Here is a 15995-nt window from a genome sequence, read left to right as displayed (position 1 = left end):
TTGCAATCTAAGAACACATTCATCTTCTCTCCCTCCTTCCCTCCCCAACACCCTCGTGTGTGTGTGTGTGTGTGTGCGCGCGGGCGTGCATGCCACTATAAAATCTGTACAGGCTTGTAATGCTTCTTTCTCGGATGTCTCTGCTCCCATGTGTGGTATTTCAGGCATGTGCTACCACATCTAATCCGGAGTCGCTCATCACCACAGTTATTGCAATGTAGTACTTCTTTCTTTCTTTGTCCCTCCCTCCCTTTCTTCTTTTTTGTTGCTTTTTTGAGACAGGGTTTCTTTATGTAGCCTTGGCTGTCCTAGAACTAGCTGTGTAGACCAGGCTGGGCTCAAACTCACAGAGATTCACCTGCCTCTACCTTCTAAGTGGATCAAAGACATGTGTGTGCCATGCCTGCCTGCCTGCCTGCCTGCCTCCCTCCCTCCTTCCCTCCCTCCCTCCCTCCCTCCCTCCTTCCTTCCTAGATTCGTTTATTTGATGTGCATATGTATGAGTGCTTGCATGTATGCATGTGTATACATGTGTATACCTGGTACCATTGGAGGCGAGAAGAGGGTTTTGGATCTGCAAGTGGAGTTACAAGCAATTGTGAACCTCCTGATATGGGGTGCTGGGGACTGAACCTCAGTCTTCTGCAAGACTAACCAATGCTTTTAGCTGCTGAGCTGTCTCTCTAACCCATTATTAACTATTTTATGTGGGTTTTTTTGTACTGTTACAAATACACACAGAAGAGCTGCTTTTGGTAGCACATATCTGTAATCCTGGAACTTGGGAGGTAGACAGAGGAAGATCAGGAGTTTAAGATTATTTGTGGCTACATAGTGAGTTCAGTGCTGTAGGAGATCATGGTGTCCTCCCCACCCCCTACCCCCAACACACACACACACACACACCAAAGAAGAGAGAGGGAACTAAACAAAAACACAAACTCAAACCTCATTCATGCTGATCAGTACTTTTCTGATTTTCCTAGTAAGTTTATTCAATGCCATGCCTCACCTGGGTATGTGTTAGTGATGGAGAGGATGTGCTCACAGCTGGAGTGACTTGTCCTTTGTACTACAGATCCTTTCTGATTGGCCGTGTGTCTCCGTGTGTCTAGATTTAAGAGGTACCATGACCTAATCTAGGCTATGTTCCTACCATGGCCTAGTGATGAGTCCTTGTCTCTACTTTAAGATTCTTTAGCTAGTCTTATTTTTCTAATACCTTTGATGTGGATTTTCACTTCCAAAACAGTTTCAACAATTAACATAATTTAACAGCTTCCTTGTGTTCTTAAAAAACATACCCCATGTATTTGTAACTCCCTCTTAAAATTAATTAGAAATAGGGTCTTATTGTATAGACCAGGATGGCCTGCAATTCACTAGCCCATGCTAGTCTCAAACTCATAACAATCCTTTTGCCTCAACCTCCTGGGTGTGGAATTAACCACTGTGATCCCAGTTCCTGTCACTGTTAACTTTTTATAACTAAAAGTTGTTACTGCTGCAGAAAATCAGACGTTACAAGTAGGACTACTGAATAGTCTACTAACTTTCAAACGGTAGGATAAAAATGAAGACAATGCGGGTATTTTGATGTCTTTATTTTTTAGGTTGCGGAAGACCTTTAAGGTTGTGTTGCTGACGGGTTTCCTGGCAGCTTAGATGCAGATTATTTGGTATGTTTTCATCAAGAAGTGAGTTGCAGCCATTGCAATGAGTCTCAGAGTCTCTGCCATGGCTCTCCTCACTTTGGTCATCCAGATTGACCTTGGTTCAACATGCTCGGGTAACTTTCCTGCGCAGATATTTGGGCTAAAGAATACCAGCAACTGTGTGAATCCAGGGCAGGCTTGTATTGAGAACAGGGCTTCCCCCAGGAACCAGTCCATGTTTGCTAGCCATCAGCGACTTTTATTATTAACTATCTTTTTTATCTTTGAAAACTGTGACCAGCTTTGTGATTCAGCCAGAAAGCAGGGCTGATGTGCGAAACCCCGTGTTTCACACATCACTTTCACATCTGGAGTTTTCTTTCTGAGCCTTAGCCTTTTTAGGTGAGGCAAACGTCTCAGCGACCTTCAGTCGAAATGCGTTTGAGAGATGATAGTACAGTAGTGGATCGAAACACAAATTGGACACAGCCAGGAGCAGTGTGGCCTCTTTGGCTTTGAAGAGGGAGATCCTTGTTGAGCAATCGGATATGACCTCTGTCTGGCTGAGGGTGTACGGGATCCTGACGGCGTGGTAAGGAACAAAGCAGATGATGTAACTCACTGTCACCAAGAGAATGCTGGTTAGAGCCGTCTTCACGTTTGCACAGTCTGCGTCGTCTCTGTTTCTGTAGAGCTGCCGAATCACAAGGAAGTTGGATATTAAAATGATGGCTGAGAAATTTAAGAATATTGCCACACAGATGAAATTTGTCAGCAGATGCCAGTTTCTTCCAAACTCCTTTTTGAACTCCATGCAGCCTACGCTTGACTTTTCTTTGATGTCCTTGATGGGAATCAACATGTTCGGCACCATTATGAGAAGGACCATGAGCCACACGACAGTCGATATCATCTTGGCAAATCCAGGTTCTTGTATTCGGTATATTTTGCAGCTGTGTGTTAACTGAAGGCAGCGGTCAATGCTGACAAAGGCTAAGAAGATAATGGAGAGGTACATATTGATGTAGATGAGGCAGGCTGTTACTTGGCAGTGGAATATCTTTAGCTTCCAGGGTGCCACGCCCAAGTCAACAACAATTTTTACTGGCAGTGCCAGCGTGAGCAGGAAATCAGCTGTGAGCAGATTGATTAAGTATATGCTCACACACCTGTGATTTGTGGTTTTCTGTATAAAAGCCCATGTTGCAAAACAGCTTCCAATGATTCCAATGAGGAAAACTAAATAAAAAAAATATGTAAATGGTTCCAGATCGCTGTAAACCGGACAGAAGAGTGAGCTATTTGTCATCTTCAGGGGGAAGCTTGACTTCAGTATTTAAAAATAACCATCCACGGCTCTGTTAGAAAGAGTAGAAAGGAGATGTTAGTAACTGAAATTAGAAAATACTTTCCTTAAAAAACATTTGTACTCAAAATGTCATGGTCTTCCTAGTTCTTAGGAAGACTTTCACTGGGCTGGTGGGAACAGCTTACATCATTCCGTATTCTCCGTTGTCTGATTTCTATGACTTTCAGGAAATCCCAAGTAAATTTGCTTTTAGGAAGGGATGTTTTTGACCTTGTGGGTTTGTGCTGTATGCTGTCTGCGACCAGTTGAGGGTGAAATTTCTTTGCAGAGGAGGTAAGTGACCAGAGGGTTCTGGGAAGTGGAGAGAGGAAGGTGCTGTGGTTTTGTCTGAAAAATATTTCGGTGTGGCTTTCTGTTTTCTTTTTGTAGGTTTTGTAGCTTATGCTGCCAGAACCTAGCCTGGTTGGAGAGAAGAGATGACAGTAAATAGCAGAAAGGTTTTATATTGTTATTTTGAAAGCAGGTCCTGTGTTTTGAATCCGTTTAATAGATTTTTAGAAATAAAATTTTGTCTCTTATTTTCAGTGGCAGGAGTTGAAGGGTCGGACTCTGGTTCTGAATTGATGCCTACTATCTCTCATCGTGTTCCAGTTTCATAATGGTATAGACCTGTAAAGCCAGCCTTGTGGCCTCCAGCCGTGTGTGCCTGGTGAACACTGTACATGTTGAACATCTTCCAGATTGAATTCAGTTGTCATTTTTAACTCTGAGTACCCATCAGATATATTTTGTTATATTCTGCTTCTTATGTTAATGAAATTACTTTCTTCGGTTTCTTTTTACTTTTAAAAATTCTAATAGGAAACGTTGTATTGTTGGAGTTTGGCAAGTACTTTGTTGACCATAATGGCTGTAACTTTCTCTATGAAGTGTTTTTAGTAGGTCTGTGGAAGTGAATCTAAAAGCTTCTAGAACGTGGGCCTATATTGGTTACAGCATTTTTCAAGAATGGGTCAGTTGTTTCTATCTGTGTTAAAACGTATATGTTGATTGGACCTGCTGAGACTCATTTATAATCCCGTCACTCAGGAGGAACACTAGTTTAAGCTCATTCTTGGCTAAATGGCAAGGCTAACCTGGTATACATGAGACCTTGCCTCAACCTAAAGCAAAAGGGAGCAAAAGCCCCTTCTAACTTCCACAGTAGAGAACCACCACAATTGAGCCTGATACGACAATAAAATTTTGTCATGCTCCTTCCAGGTAGTGCATACTGGCTTGACTTACGGACTCAAGTTAGACTGAGCTCCCTCTGGTGTGGTCAAGTCTCGCTCCATGTTTAAACACACGTGGTGTATTATGTGATGCCTCTTGATGTGGGCAATCCATTTTCATATTAACTAATATTCCTTTTTAAGTGAAGCCAAAAATATCACTTTCATCAAGCAAATCTACGTGGAATTTTCTGAACGTCCCAGAAATCAGACAGTGTAAAATAAAACCTGGGCTTCTCAGTCTCCGAGTTTTATCAGGAGCAAAGTCACGTGTAACGTTGCAGGATACTGAGAGGTCAGTGACTGACAATAGTGACTGACTCAGCAGCCATAAAACCCTCTTTAAATCAAGCAACTTCAAACAACTGTTCAACTTTAACATCTCAAAATAGTTAATGATATAATGTGTCATTTTAAAAAATTTGTTATTATTGTTATGCTTGTTCATGATGTACGAGTGTGGGTGCGCCTTGGCGTGCGTGTGGAGGTCTGTGGCAGACAACTCTGTGGAGTCCGTTTTCTCCTTCCACTTCTCGGGAATTCTGCTCTGGAACTTAGGTTCACTCATGCACCCAGTTTGCACCTTCACTCCTGAGCCATCTGATGGCCCTGCTGTGTTTATCTTGGGATGATGCAATGGTTGCAAGTAAGTTGATAAGGGAGATGTCTGTCTAACTGTCTTAAGTGTTGCTTAAAGGCTACACGCTCTTCCCTTTTCCCCACAGGACTTGGGGCTTTTGGGGTTCACTGGTACTGTCATTTTGTACCAACTAACCTTAATGAAAATGTTAAAGCATTTACTTTGTATTTTTGATGACTACCCACTTTCTTAAAATTTATTTATTTATTAAAAATTTCCACCTCTTCCCCGCCTCCCTTTTCCCTCCCCCTCCCCACCTGCCCCTCCCCCCGCCTTCCTCTCCCCACCTTCCTCTCCCCCCCCACCTCTAGTCTTAAGAGCAGTCAGGGTTCCCTGCCCCTTGGGAAGTCCAAGGTCCTCCCCCATCCATACAGGTCTTTAAAGGTGAATAGCCAACTTTTTATAGTACATTTTATGAATCCTGTTGTGTGGCTGCTATAATCTGAGGTATACCAAGCTAAAATCCATTGCTTGGAGAGCTGGCAAATTACAGAGTCAAGTCATATTTTAGACTCAGTCATATTTTAGACTCAATCTTATTTTAGAAGCCATAGTGATGTCAGTGATGGTTCTAATGTTAATGATCAGTGCTCTAAAAACCAATACTTACCTGAGGGTTATGTGGCAGGAATATTCTCAGATGTCTTCACACAAAACAGCTGCAGTAAACTTCTTAGTTTTAACTCTCCTCCCAAGCACTCTAGTAATAAGAGAAGAATAGACATTCCATGTGTCTTGCAGTGTAATCTTACTGTGTGTGCGTTTACACACATATGCCTGTATACACATATTTATATGTGTTTATACACGCACAAACACACATACATTTGAAATATCACTTTAGGTCTTTTGTGAAATTTCTGTACACTGTCAAAGTTACCATGACTGAATATTCCCTTAATATCCCTGGTGTCTGTCTTTGTTTTCAGTGCTGGGTTTGAACTCAAGGCTCCTGTATATGTAGCATGCAATTTTCCACTGATCTATACCTCTCCCTCCCTTAATCCCGAGTCTCAATTTAGATTGTTTGAGTCTGCACTACCTGTGAATAAGTTCTACCCATCTCTATACCTAAGCATGTGGTAGAACTTTAGAATTGTGGCACTTTATTGATGGGTGGGTTCTTTTCTGTCCTCAAATCAATTGAGGAGACTGCAAAGTACCCAGGATTTCCACAGCTTATTGGAGCAAGATGAGGATCTGTACTCGGCTGATCATTCTCTGGACTCTGAGCCTCTCTCCTTCCTCTTTGTGAGTCCTGCCTATAACCTGTGGGAGACTCTTTATGTCTGAATTCACGCTAGGCTTCTCTGACTTCCTTATAGGCATTTCTGATGTTGCATAGTGATAGAAAATAGTAACTTTTTTCTGTAAGTGCCCTATTGCTTGAATAACTGTATGGCAAGCTCTCGTTTTATCAGTAAGACATATGGTCAAGAGAAGAATTACAATAATTTGTCTTGATTGATATTCTCTATATTTATAACTGACCATCTCTTCCAGAGTGGGGTAACTTACTTCAAATAGTTACAGTGTAAACTAACGCTGAAGAGTCCCGAGTACTTCGCCTTTGCTTCTTAACTGTGTCTAGAATGCCATGAAACAACAGTTTCTCAGAACTTAGCATATGTTCATCAGTAGGCAGAATTGTATTCTAACAACATCCCAGGCTCTCTATCACAAATCGGAGATCCAAGAACTTCATAAACTTTGTGGCAGTGGTATCTGTGCAAAGTAGGCATACTATGTTCTAGCAAAATCCAGAATGGAAATTAAATGTCTCCTTGGCTCCTTCTCATAGGTGGCTCATTCCTTAGGGGAAAAAACAAAACAGAACAGAATGTAGTAGATTCTCCATGGGAGCCATGGTAGACATGCTTTGAAATTTGCTAATGTAGGACTGGTAGAAGAATGTCTTCTGGTCATGACCTGTTGGGAAGATTCACCATGGCATCCCATATAGATCTAGTTAGAAAAGTGACTAGCTCAAGCTGTCCTTGCCTGGATAATTGGTCTAATTTGAATAGTTTTTTTTTTAATTTAAAGACAGATGAGGCCAAACGAGAACAGAAAATGCTGATAGGAGTCCAACACTGAAAATCACGACTTTGGTTCCCATGGGAAAAACTGAATTAGCTAGCCATTGAAAAGGACTTACCTGCTGGTGTCCTCTGAGCCAGCCTGGGTCCGGGTCTTTAGAGAAGCATGAGCTGTTTGGTTAGCCGGAGTGATGGCAGTCCCATTTTGCAGGGTTGTCTGCTGAACTAAAAATTTCCTTTCCTTTTTGTGTGGTTTTAAAATGTTACAGATTGACGTAGATGAAACTGTGGTTTGCAAATGGTTTAAGCTGTTTGAAAGCCTCCTGAGGAAGTCTTTTTTTTTTTTTTAAAGAAAACTTTTTTTCTATCCTAAGTAACTTAATTGTCAGTTACTGTTTTAGAGAAGATATTTTTTATTTATCCATCATAAATGCCTTGCCTCCTTTTTCTTTTATTACTAGAAGTACCCCAGACTTTTCTGTTTTATAATAGTTTAAAAACTGGCAGTGTGAAAGCCTTGAAAATGATGCTGAGTGTATGACATAAGACAGTAAGGCATGTAACAGATACTTGTTTAGTATAGCCATAGACACTGGCATTTCAAAGGTACAATTAAATAATATTGTTGCAGCTTATATTCTTGCTAAGATATCTGATAATTTAAAAATTCTACTGGCCAGTACAGTGGCCAGTAGACATCTGTAGTCCCAGCATTTGGGAGGCTGAGGGAGGGTGAAAGCCATGAACTTGAGGCAGCTGGAGTCAGGCTGGGTTCTGTAGTGAATCTAGGACCAGTCTAGGCTATCCAGTGAGACCATCTTAAGAAATTAACACAAGATAGAATCTGATGGGTTGTGGTTTACTTTGTTATTGTTGTTGATGCCAGAAACATATTTTTCTACATTTATTATTATTATGTATGTGTGATTGTGTGTGTGTGTGTGTGTACATTTACCTGTGTGTCATATAGCATGTTTGTGGAGATTCATGACAACATTAAGAAATCAGTTTTTTTCTTTCCACCAGGCAGGATTGTACTCAGGTTGTCTGACCTGGTGGCAAGTACCTTTATATACCTTGAGCCGTCTTGCCAACTCCATTTTAGAAAAGTCTTGAAAGAAAAAAAAGTAAAAGAACATCATTGGAACAACAGAGAGATAATGGCCATTCTCCTTTCTCTTTGGTTTGTGTAATTAACTTGACTATGTTTATATAAACCACATAGATGCTAATGTGCATATGACTTCACAGTTATTCCTTTATTTACATGTAAACCAGGGAGCTGGCTCAGCAGGTTACAGTGCTTGCCACCCAAGTCTGACAGCCCAGGTCAGTCCTGAGAACCCGTGTAAAGGCAAAAGGAGAGACCCACTCCATAACCTGCCCTCTGATAGGCACATACCACCGCGGCACACATATCCACACATCATTTTAATAGTGCATTTAAAAAAAGTTAAAGAATGTATTTCATCTCTTTTCCAAGTTATGAGACCAAAACAATCAGAAAGTATTTCTCAGCTTCACCCCAACAGCTTATAGAAATGAGACATGCGTTTAGAAATTAAACCTTATGTTGCAAAGTTAACGACTCCCCTACAATGACGTTAACTAGTGTCTGAACAGAGCCTAACTCTGAGGTTGTAGCCTACCCAGCAACTTGCTGGTCAGAATGAGAAGTTTTGCCTCATTAGTGATTGCCTTTATTTTTCTTTCGTAAGGGTAGACCCCCAACTCCTTTAGCCAAGGCCTTGAGTTATTAGAGCAAGTTAGAGCGAGGTTAGCTTTTATGAAAATGAACATGAGTTTCTGGCCCCAAACATGTTTTGATAAATACATTTATTGTGATACACATAGATTTTGTTGTGAGAGACCTACCTACCTACCTGCTGTCTATTATCTATTGTGATAATCGTGCTGGTGCACAGTTAATCTGTAAGTGCCAAGCTGTGGCCTCCGTAGGAGAGACATTTGCAGGAAAGAGAGTTGAGGTAGTTAATCAGAGCCTCAACTGGGCCTGTGTGTGAGGCGGAGGGAATTCACAGGTGGAATTGGTTGCAAATAGGGTAGGGAGTGGTTTTAGTGAGACAGGAAGGAAATCTGGGATAAAGGTTTCCTGGGGAAATTTTTCTTTATTTAGGGTGGGTGTTTTATCTGGTCACTTCCTTGCTTTAGTCTAGGTTTAGATGACCAAAAGATACAAGCAAACTAACTGTTGTTGAAAATCTAAGACTCGTGTTTATGTTTGGGTTGCCAAATGTGAGCAAGCTAACGTGCGTTGCTTCTTTGTCCCTGCACCTCCTCCCTGAGCAGTACAGACTAATCTGTTTGATTTTGTGTTTCTGAGATAGGATTTTGCCACATAAACCCAGAGTGGCCTCAGGCTCACAGGAATCCTCCTGTTTGAGGCTCTCCACCGCTAAGATTACAGATATGTGTCACCATTGCCTGGCAGGAACCAGTTTTGTTATAGTGAAACCAAATTTTATTTTTCATTTTTGGTTTTGCTTTGAGACATGGTCTCCCTTCATAGGCAGGCTGGCTTGAAGCTCCACATCCTCTTGCCCCCACACCCTGAGTTTGGGATTAACAGTCCATCTGCATTCTCACTTTGAGAATAAGTTCTGACTGTCTGAGTTGCTGGAGAAAACGTCTCCTTCTATTGCCCTTAGTAATTTTTAAATTTTGAGTATTTCGTACATAGGAACTTTATATCATTTCAACCCCACTCACCCTGTGTCTCAAATCCATGACTTCTTTTCATAATTATTTTATACACATGTGTGTATATATCAATATAGACTGCTGAATCCATTTGGTGTTGCTTGTAGCTGTATATTTTTAGGGCTGATTGCTTCGGGTTACACAGGTCATCAGGAGGCTCATCCCTTGAGAACACTGATTCTTCCTGGTGAGCCGCCACTAATGGCCCATATTTCTGCATCTGGGAATGGCGCCTTGTGATATTTTCTCCATCCACATTGGCATGTCACCCAGTGGTGTCATTGTGAGTACAGCTTCCTCGTCATGTACTGAAGACACTGTCTCCCAGCGGATGTCCTGGTCCTCTGGTGCTTCTGTTCTTTCCAGCTCCGCTTCTGAGATGGTCCCTGAGCCTTAGGTTAGGGGGTGTATTGTAGATGGGCTACACACCCCACAGTCGGCTGACTCTCCGCATTTTGACAGACTGTGTAGTGAGGAGCTGCGGACAGGCCTGCTTTTCATCCCGCCCGGTTCCCGCACAGCTAGCTTAGCCCCAGAAATAACAACACACAAGTTGTATTCATTTAAACACTGCCTGGCCCATTATCTCTAGAGAGTTAGTTACTGACTAACTCTCACATCTTGATTAACCCATTTCTAATAATCTGTGTAGCACCAAGAGGTGGTGGCTTATCAGAAAAGATTCAGCATGTCTGACCTGATGGCTGGCTCCATGGCATCTGCCTCATTGCCCTCTTCCCAGCATTCTGTTTTGTTTACTTCGCCTACCTAATTTTCTGTCCTATCAAAGGGCCAAGGCAGTCTCTTTATTAACCAATGAAAATAACACATAGACAGAAGCCCACCTACATCAAGACTGGGTTTCTCTAACAAGATCCCCATCTGCTGCGAAAAGGAGCTTCTTTGGTGAGGGTGAGAGCGGCACCTCCCTCTGGGCAGAAGGGTATTTATGATGTGGTTAGGAATTGCGCCGGTTGATGAAAAGTAGCAGCCGTAGGTTCTCCTCTAGAGTCCACGACCTCATCAACTAAGCACCTTGGCTAGGTTTATAATACCAGGCATAATTTCCTTCTATTGAGTTAGCCTTAAATCCCGTTAGAAAGTCTTATTTAAACATCTCTCAGTTGTAAGTGCCACTATTTCCCCCTGGGGATATCCTGCCCTGTTGGCCAAGTTGTGGTTGGTAGGTATCACAGTCGAGGAGGACCATTGATTGCTTTATCCATTGGCAGCTTGCACAGCATCTTAGGGTACTTGAGAGTCTGGGAGACTTCGGGGTCAGTACCAGCTGAGTTCCTCTAATCCCTACTTCTCAGGTGTGTGGTGTCTTCAGCAGTTGGGTCTGATGTTGAGGTTCTGGGAGGCAGCCAGGGGCAAAAGCAATAATCTGTATTGTTTGGGGGGCATTTCTTTCACTTTAGCAAGGGACTAGATGGGAGGTTCCCCTCGCTTGACTCTGCAGTTTTTGTTTGACAGTCTGTGTCTCTTACAAGAGGCATTATCACCCTGTGTCGTAACTTCATTCAAGCTGTCTGAGTGTTTATATATATGTACAATGCACATTTATGTACAGTATATGTGGCTTTTTATTTTTTATTTATTTTTTTTATTTTGGTTTTTGTTTTTCAAGACAATGTTTCTCTGTAGCTTTAAAGCCTGTCTGGGAACTCGCTCTATAGCCCAGGCTAGCCTCAAACTCACAGAGATCCACCTGTCTCTGTCTTCTGAGTGCTGGGATTAAAGGCATGCATCACCACACGGCGTATATATTTAATTAGACATAAAACAATGTTTACCTGTGGCTTTAAGAAAACATCCTTAGTGTTATGTATCGCCCTTCCCTCCACTCCTTTCTCTGTTAGGTTTATATTCCCACCTCATCTCCCTCTCTTGGCTTCCCTCATCAGCACCTGTGTTCTCCACTTCCCTCTTCTAGAGTTCGAAATATTAAGTCTTTAGTGCAGAAGTGTTGTTTCAGTTGCTCCTTCTGTCCCACTGAGGGCCAATACTTTTCAGGCTGTAGCTTGTGAACGTTCCAGGAAACTGCATGTCACCACTAACCCACTATGTCAGAAACCCAAGTGGGAAGAAATGAGGTAAATGTATTTTCCCCTTATCTTGATCATGGCGATGCTTTTGTTTAAGAAATGATATTTTAGTTATTTTCATTTATATTTTATATGTATAAAATGCTAATTTGCCCCACAAGTTGACTTGTGGTCCCCTGTGCTATCCATAGCATCATTCAAAAAAATTATTCAGCACAATTTCCAGATAATAGTGTTTTTAAATTGAAAATTTTGAGAAATTTGTGTATGAGTCCGCTATATTGTTTATGTCCCTCCCATAACTCCTGTTATATCCTCCCTTCATTCACAGTCACAGCTTCTTATTTTTAAATTGTCATTGTTTCATATGTATGCATGTGTGTATACAACCTACTGAGTGTGGCCTTGCCAGTGTGAGCTCGTGCCCAGGTCTGACCACTTGGGATTGGGCAGTTTATGTAGGAGCATGTCCCTGGACAAAAGCTGTCTCAGCGGCCAGGGAGCGTGTAGCTCTTCATCTAGGGGTGGGGCCTTGTGGATTTGCCTTAGCCACACTCGTGCGTCAGCTGTTGGTGTTAATTATGTTGGACTAATTTAAATAACCATACTGTTTAGAGTTCATTGGTGCCCTTCCCCTGTCATATCTAGGGAGCGCTATTTAGCAACAGGCATCCCGGTCCTGCGGCTCCTGTATTCCTTCCCAGGTGTTCATTGCAGCCCTGTCAGTTGTGTCTGGGCTTGCCACACTCGCTCTTTGCATTTTGACCAGCTGTGGATCTGTGTAGTAGTCTCTGTCTGTTGGAGAAGAAAACAAGCACATAGCTTTTCTGATGGTGACTGAGAACTGTAGTTATCTGTGGGTTTAAGGATAACTGTTTAGAATGCAGTTAGAAATGCCATGAGTTTGGAGAAATGATGGTAGGTTTTCCTTTAGGGTGTATGACCCCTCCAGCCATGGGTAGTTGTTGACTAGGTTTACAATAGCAGGCGTACATTCCTTCCCACTAGGAGGAACTTAAGTTTAGACAGCTCTTGTTTCTCTCTAAGATGAAGGTACCAGTATTGCACTATTATGGATATCTTGCTGGTCCAGTCATTGTTGTGGTTGGGGGGCTTTATAGCTAGGAAGGTCTATGTTTTACAACCTCTGATCATATGAGAGCCAGTCTTCAGGAAGGAGGCTTCCAGTAGGTCAGCTCTAGCTGGATCATTCCAAGTTCTGTATCCCAAGTGTACAGCATCTTCAGTAACAGGGTCTTATCTTCAGCTTTTGAATTTGCCTTTTAGGGTTCTTCGCATCAGAGAGAAAACAGCAATAGTCCAAAGGGTCAAGGGGCAAACATAAGAGTCACAAGTACAGGCCCAGATGATAACCTTAACCTCAGGAAGAATGTATTGTCCATACAGATGACAACCTGCTATTTCAGAGAAACCCCAGGCCAGAGACGATTCTATAGGGGCAGTGTTTGCACAATTGTGGGGAACCGGGACAGTGGAAAAACTGCCCTCAGTGGGGTTCTAAGAAATGGGGTTTTGTCTGTGTTCAGGGGTGAAAGTCACTAAAGCAGTAGTGCCCTAGTCTGCAAAGGAACAGTGAGCTGCTGCCTCGAGTCTGGAGCAGCCTGACAGGAAGTAAGCTTCTAGGCAGTAGTCCAGCTGCCAGAGAAACCTTAGAAAATGTTAATGTGGTACTCTTAATCATGTTGTCACTATTGCATTCTGACTGTAAGTTTCCTTGATGCTTGGGTCTTCTGAAGCATAAGTACATTTCCTGGTTTGGGTTTGCTGCTTTTTATTTCCATACTGAAAGATCTTCTAGGATAAAACTCCTATCTACAATCCTTTCTCATCTTAAGGCATGTTTTTCTTCAACTTTCTTCACCGGAAACGTGTTTTATACTAATGGGTGTATCTCAGTGACATACCTGGAGCCCTCAGACCTCTCTGATTGCCTCATCCATCATGGCTACACTGACTTTTTTCTCTGTCCTCCGCTATTATTATCTCTGGGGCTGGTGAACAAAGTTAACCCGTGGGAGCTGTTCACAATTGCAGTTGCATCCGAAGAAAAAGGAATTTGAGCTAATTTGATACTTTTGATTTATGTGACCACTCACTTATAAGCCAAGTTGATGCTGCTGTGTTAACAATGTAAAAAGACAGTCACATGTAGACAGTTCATAGACATACAAGAAGAGAGAATAAAACATCCATTGATTCTGTAGTCCGTAATTAGAACTGTCGGTGTTTAAGGTGTGTGTGTCTGTATGCAGGAGCTGGACAATAGCATAGGCTGTTTTCTATCACTTTCAACCTTCTTCCTTTCTTCCTTTTAGGCATGGTCTCTCCCCAAACCCAGAGTGGAGGCTGGCCTTGAATTCCTGACCACCCTGCTTCCTCTACCTTCCAGGTGTTTAGATTGCAGTGTGAACTTGTGTGTCAGCTTAGACAAACTTTTTTTTAAATGTTTCTTTTGCAAGTATATACTTTTATAAAATTGTAATCCACATGTCATGAGACTCTAGCCGCAAAGAGCTGGCCCAAAGGAAGTAGTGACCTTTCGTTGATGGTCACACAGTAGTAGTTCCAAACAGATACTCACATAGAGATGTACACCTAAAAGATCATCCATGCCAGCTTTGGAAAGTGGGGAGTCTGTGATAATGTTTGTAATTGGTATAGTATCTCTTTAATTTAATTTAATTTAATTTTTTAAAATATTTATTTATTATGTATACAATATTCTGTCTGTGTGTATGCCTGCAGGCCAGAAGAGGGCACCAGACCTCATTACAGATGGTTGTGAGCCACCATGTGGTTGCTGGGAATTGAACCAGGACCTTTGGAAGAGCAGGCAATGCTCTTAACTGCTGAGCCATCTCTCCAGCCCCATTAAAGGTGTGCGCCACTGTCCTAGGCTTAATTTTATTTTTGAGATTATAATTACATGTTTCCCCTCCCCTCAAAACCCCACAAAACAGCAGTTCTCAATCTGTGGGTAGCTACCCTACCCTTTGTGGGTCGAATGACCCTTTCACAGGGGTTGCATAGCAGATACCTGAATATCAGTTAATTATATTACGTTTCATAAAAGTAACAAAATTACAGTTACAAAGTAGCAATGAAAATAATAGGCTGGGGGGTCACCACAGCATAAGCTGTACTAAAAGGTTGCAGGGATAGGAAGGTTGAGAGCCACTGCCCCACATACCCTTTCCTGATATTCAAAATCACGGTCTCTTGTCATCAGTCCGTTATATTTGTTTGCATACATGTAGATAGTCCTAAGTATAACCTGCTCAGTCCCTACAGTGTTACCTGTGTGTTATGTCTTCAAGGCTGGCCTTTTGGCTCTGGGCAGTCTTCTTAGATTACAGTTTTTGTAGCGAGTTTACTAGTTGACATACCCAGTGTCCAAGGTTCTGGGTGTGGCTTTAGGTGGGGGCTGAAATAGGCCTTCAGAGTAAAGCCAGGATTAGCTTTGAACCAGTTTTCTTCTGCCCGCCATGGTGTAAGCCTCCATTCTTAGGCGTTCTCGCGCATCTGGAGTTTATATCGTGACAGCACCCCTCCCAGAAGGTTTCTTTTTTTTTTTGAAAGTAATTTTATTAAATTATAAAAGTTTCCATTTACGCCCCTCTTCCCAACACCCTCCCACTCCCCCCACTCCCTCTCCTCCTCCCTCTTCGTCCCTAAGGGCAGTCTTGAGGATGAGCCCAGGGTTTTCTTTCACTGTGTCTGTTCTGATCTTGTTCCATCCCCATTTGTGACTGCTGGATTCGGGCTGGCTGCTTAATTGCCTAGTACTAATTCACCTCTGCTAACTGTATGGATCAGAACCTAAAAAGTGGTTTTCTTAATGGGAAATGTTTCCTTGTGTTGCTAAAAAAAAGAGGGTAGAGGCTGAGGAGGTAAATCAGAAGGTGAATGCTATTAAAAAAAAATGGCATCATGAAATTTGCCAGCAAACGGAAGAACTAGAAAAAATCATCCTGAGTGAGGTATCCTGACCCAGAAAGACAAAAATGCTATGTATTTATATGTGACTGTTAGTTGTTAAGTCAATGATAACCAAGCTACAATCTATAGACCCACAGAAGGTAGATATAGAGTAAGGGTCTAGGGGGAGCAGGTAGATCTTGTCAGGAAAGGGAAATAGAAGGAGGGATCAAGTGGCAATGGGTGGGAGAAAGGGTTGTGGGAGGGGATGTGAGGGAGAGACAGTTAAAAAGCTAAAAGTAAGGGGCATTTGCGGCCTAGTATGGAAACAGCAGAACCTTTCTAAAACACATACATATATGAAGGTAAT

At 42.1% G+C, this 15995-nt stretch overlaps 2 protein-coding genes across 11 annotated transcripts in view; one reads left to right on the top strand and one right to left on the bottom strand.

Annotated features, from left to right (window-relative positions):
* Med12l (mediator complex subunit 12L) overlaps positions 1-15995 on the top strand; it is a 316360-nt gene that overhangs the window by 95893 nt on the left and 204472 nt on the right. The window lies entirely within an intron of this gene.
* Gpr171 (G protein-coupled receptor 171) lies at positions 1590-7189 on the bottom strand. 3 transcript variants are annotated; one of them, XM_048424644.3, is made up of 4 exons: positions 7037-7189; positions 5489-5578; positions 3150-3423; positions 1590-3013 (listed from the first exon to the last, which is right to left on the bottom strand). In XM_048424644.3, the coding sequence occupies exon 4, from the start codon at positions 2962-2964 to the stop codon at positions 2005-2007; it is 960 nt and encodes a 319-aa protein (XP_048280601.3). In that variant the 5' UTR covers positions 2965-3013; positions 3150-3423; positions 5489-5578; positions 7037-7189; the 3' UTR covers positions 1590-2004. The 3 variants fall into 3 exon arrangements, with proteins under 3 accessions (XP_048280601.3, XP_048280600.3, XP_048280603.3); XM_048424643.3 differs by lacking the exon at positions 3150-3423; XM_048424646.3 differs by lacking the exons at positions 3150-3423; positions 5489-5578 and having other exon boundaries at positions 7037-7170.

Source organism: Myodes glareolus, chromosome 20 (genome assembly GCF_982192425.1).
Source record: "Myodes glareolus chromosome 20, mMyoGla1.1, whole genome shotgun sequence".
NCBI lineage: Eukaryota > Metazoa > Chordata > Mammalia > Rodentia > Cricetidae > Myodes > Myodes glareolus.
This window is presented reverse-complemented; position numbering and strand designations above follow the sequence as displayed.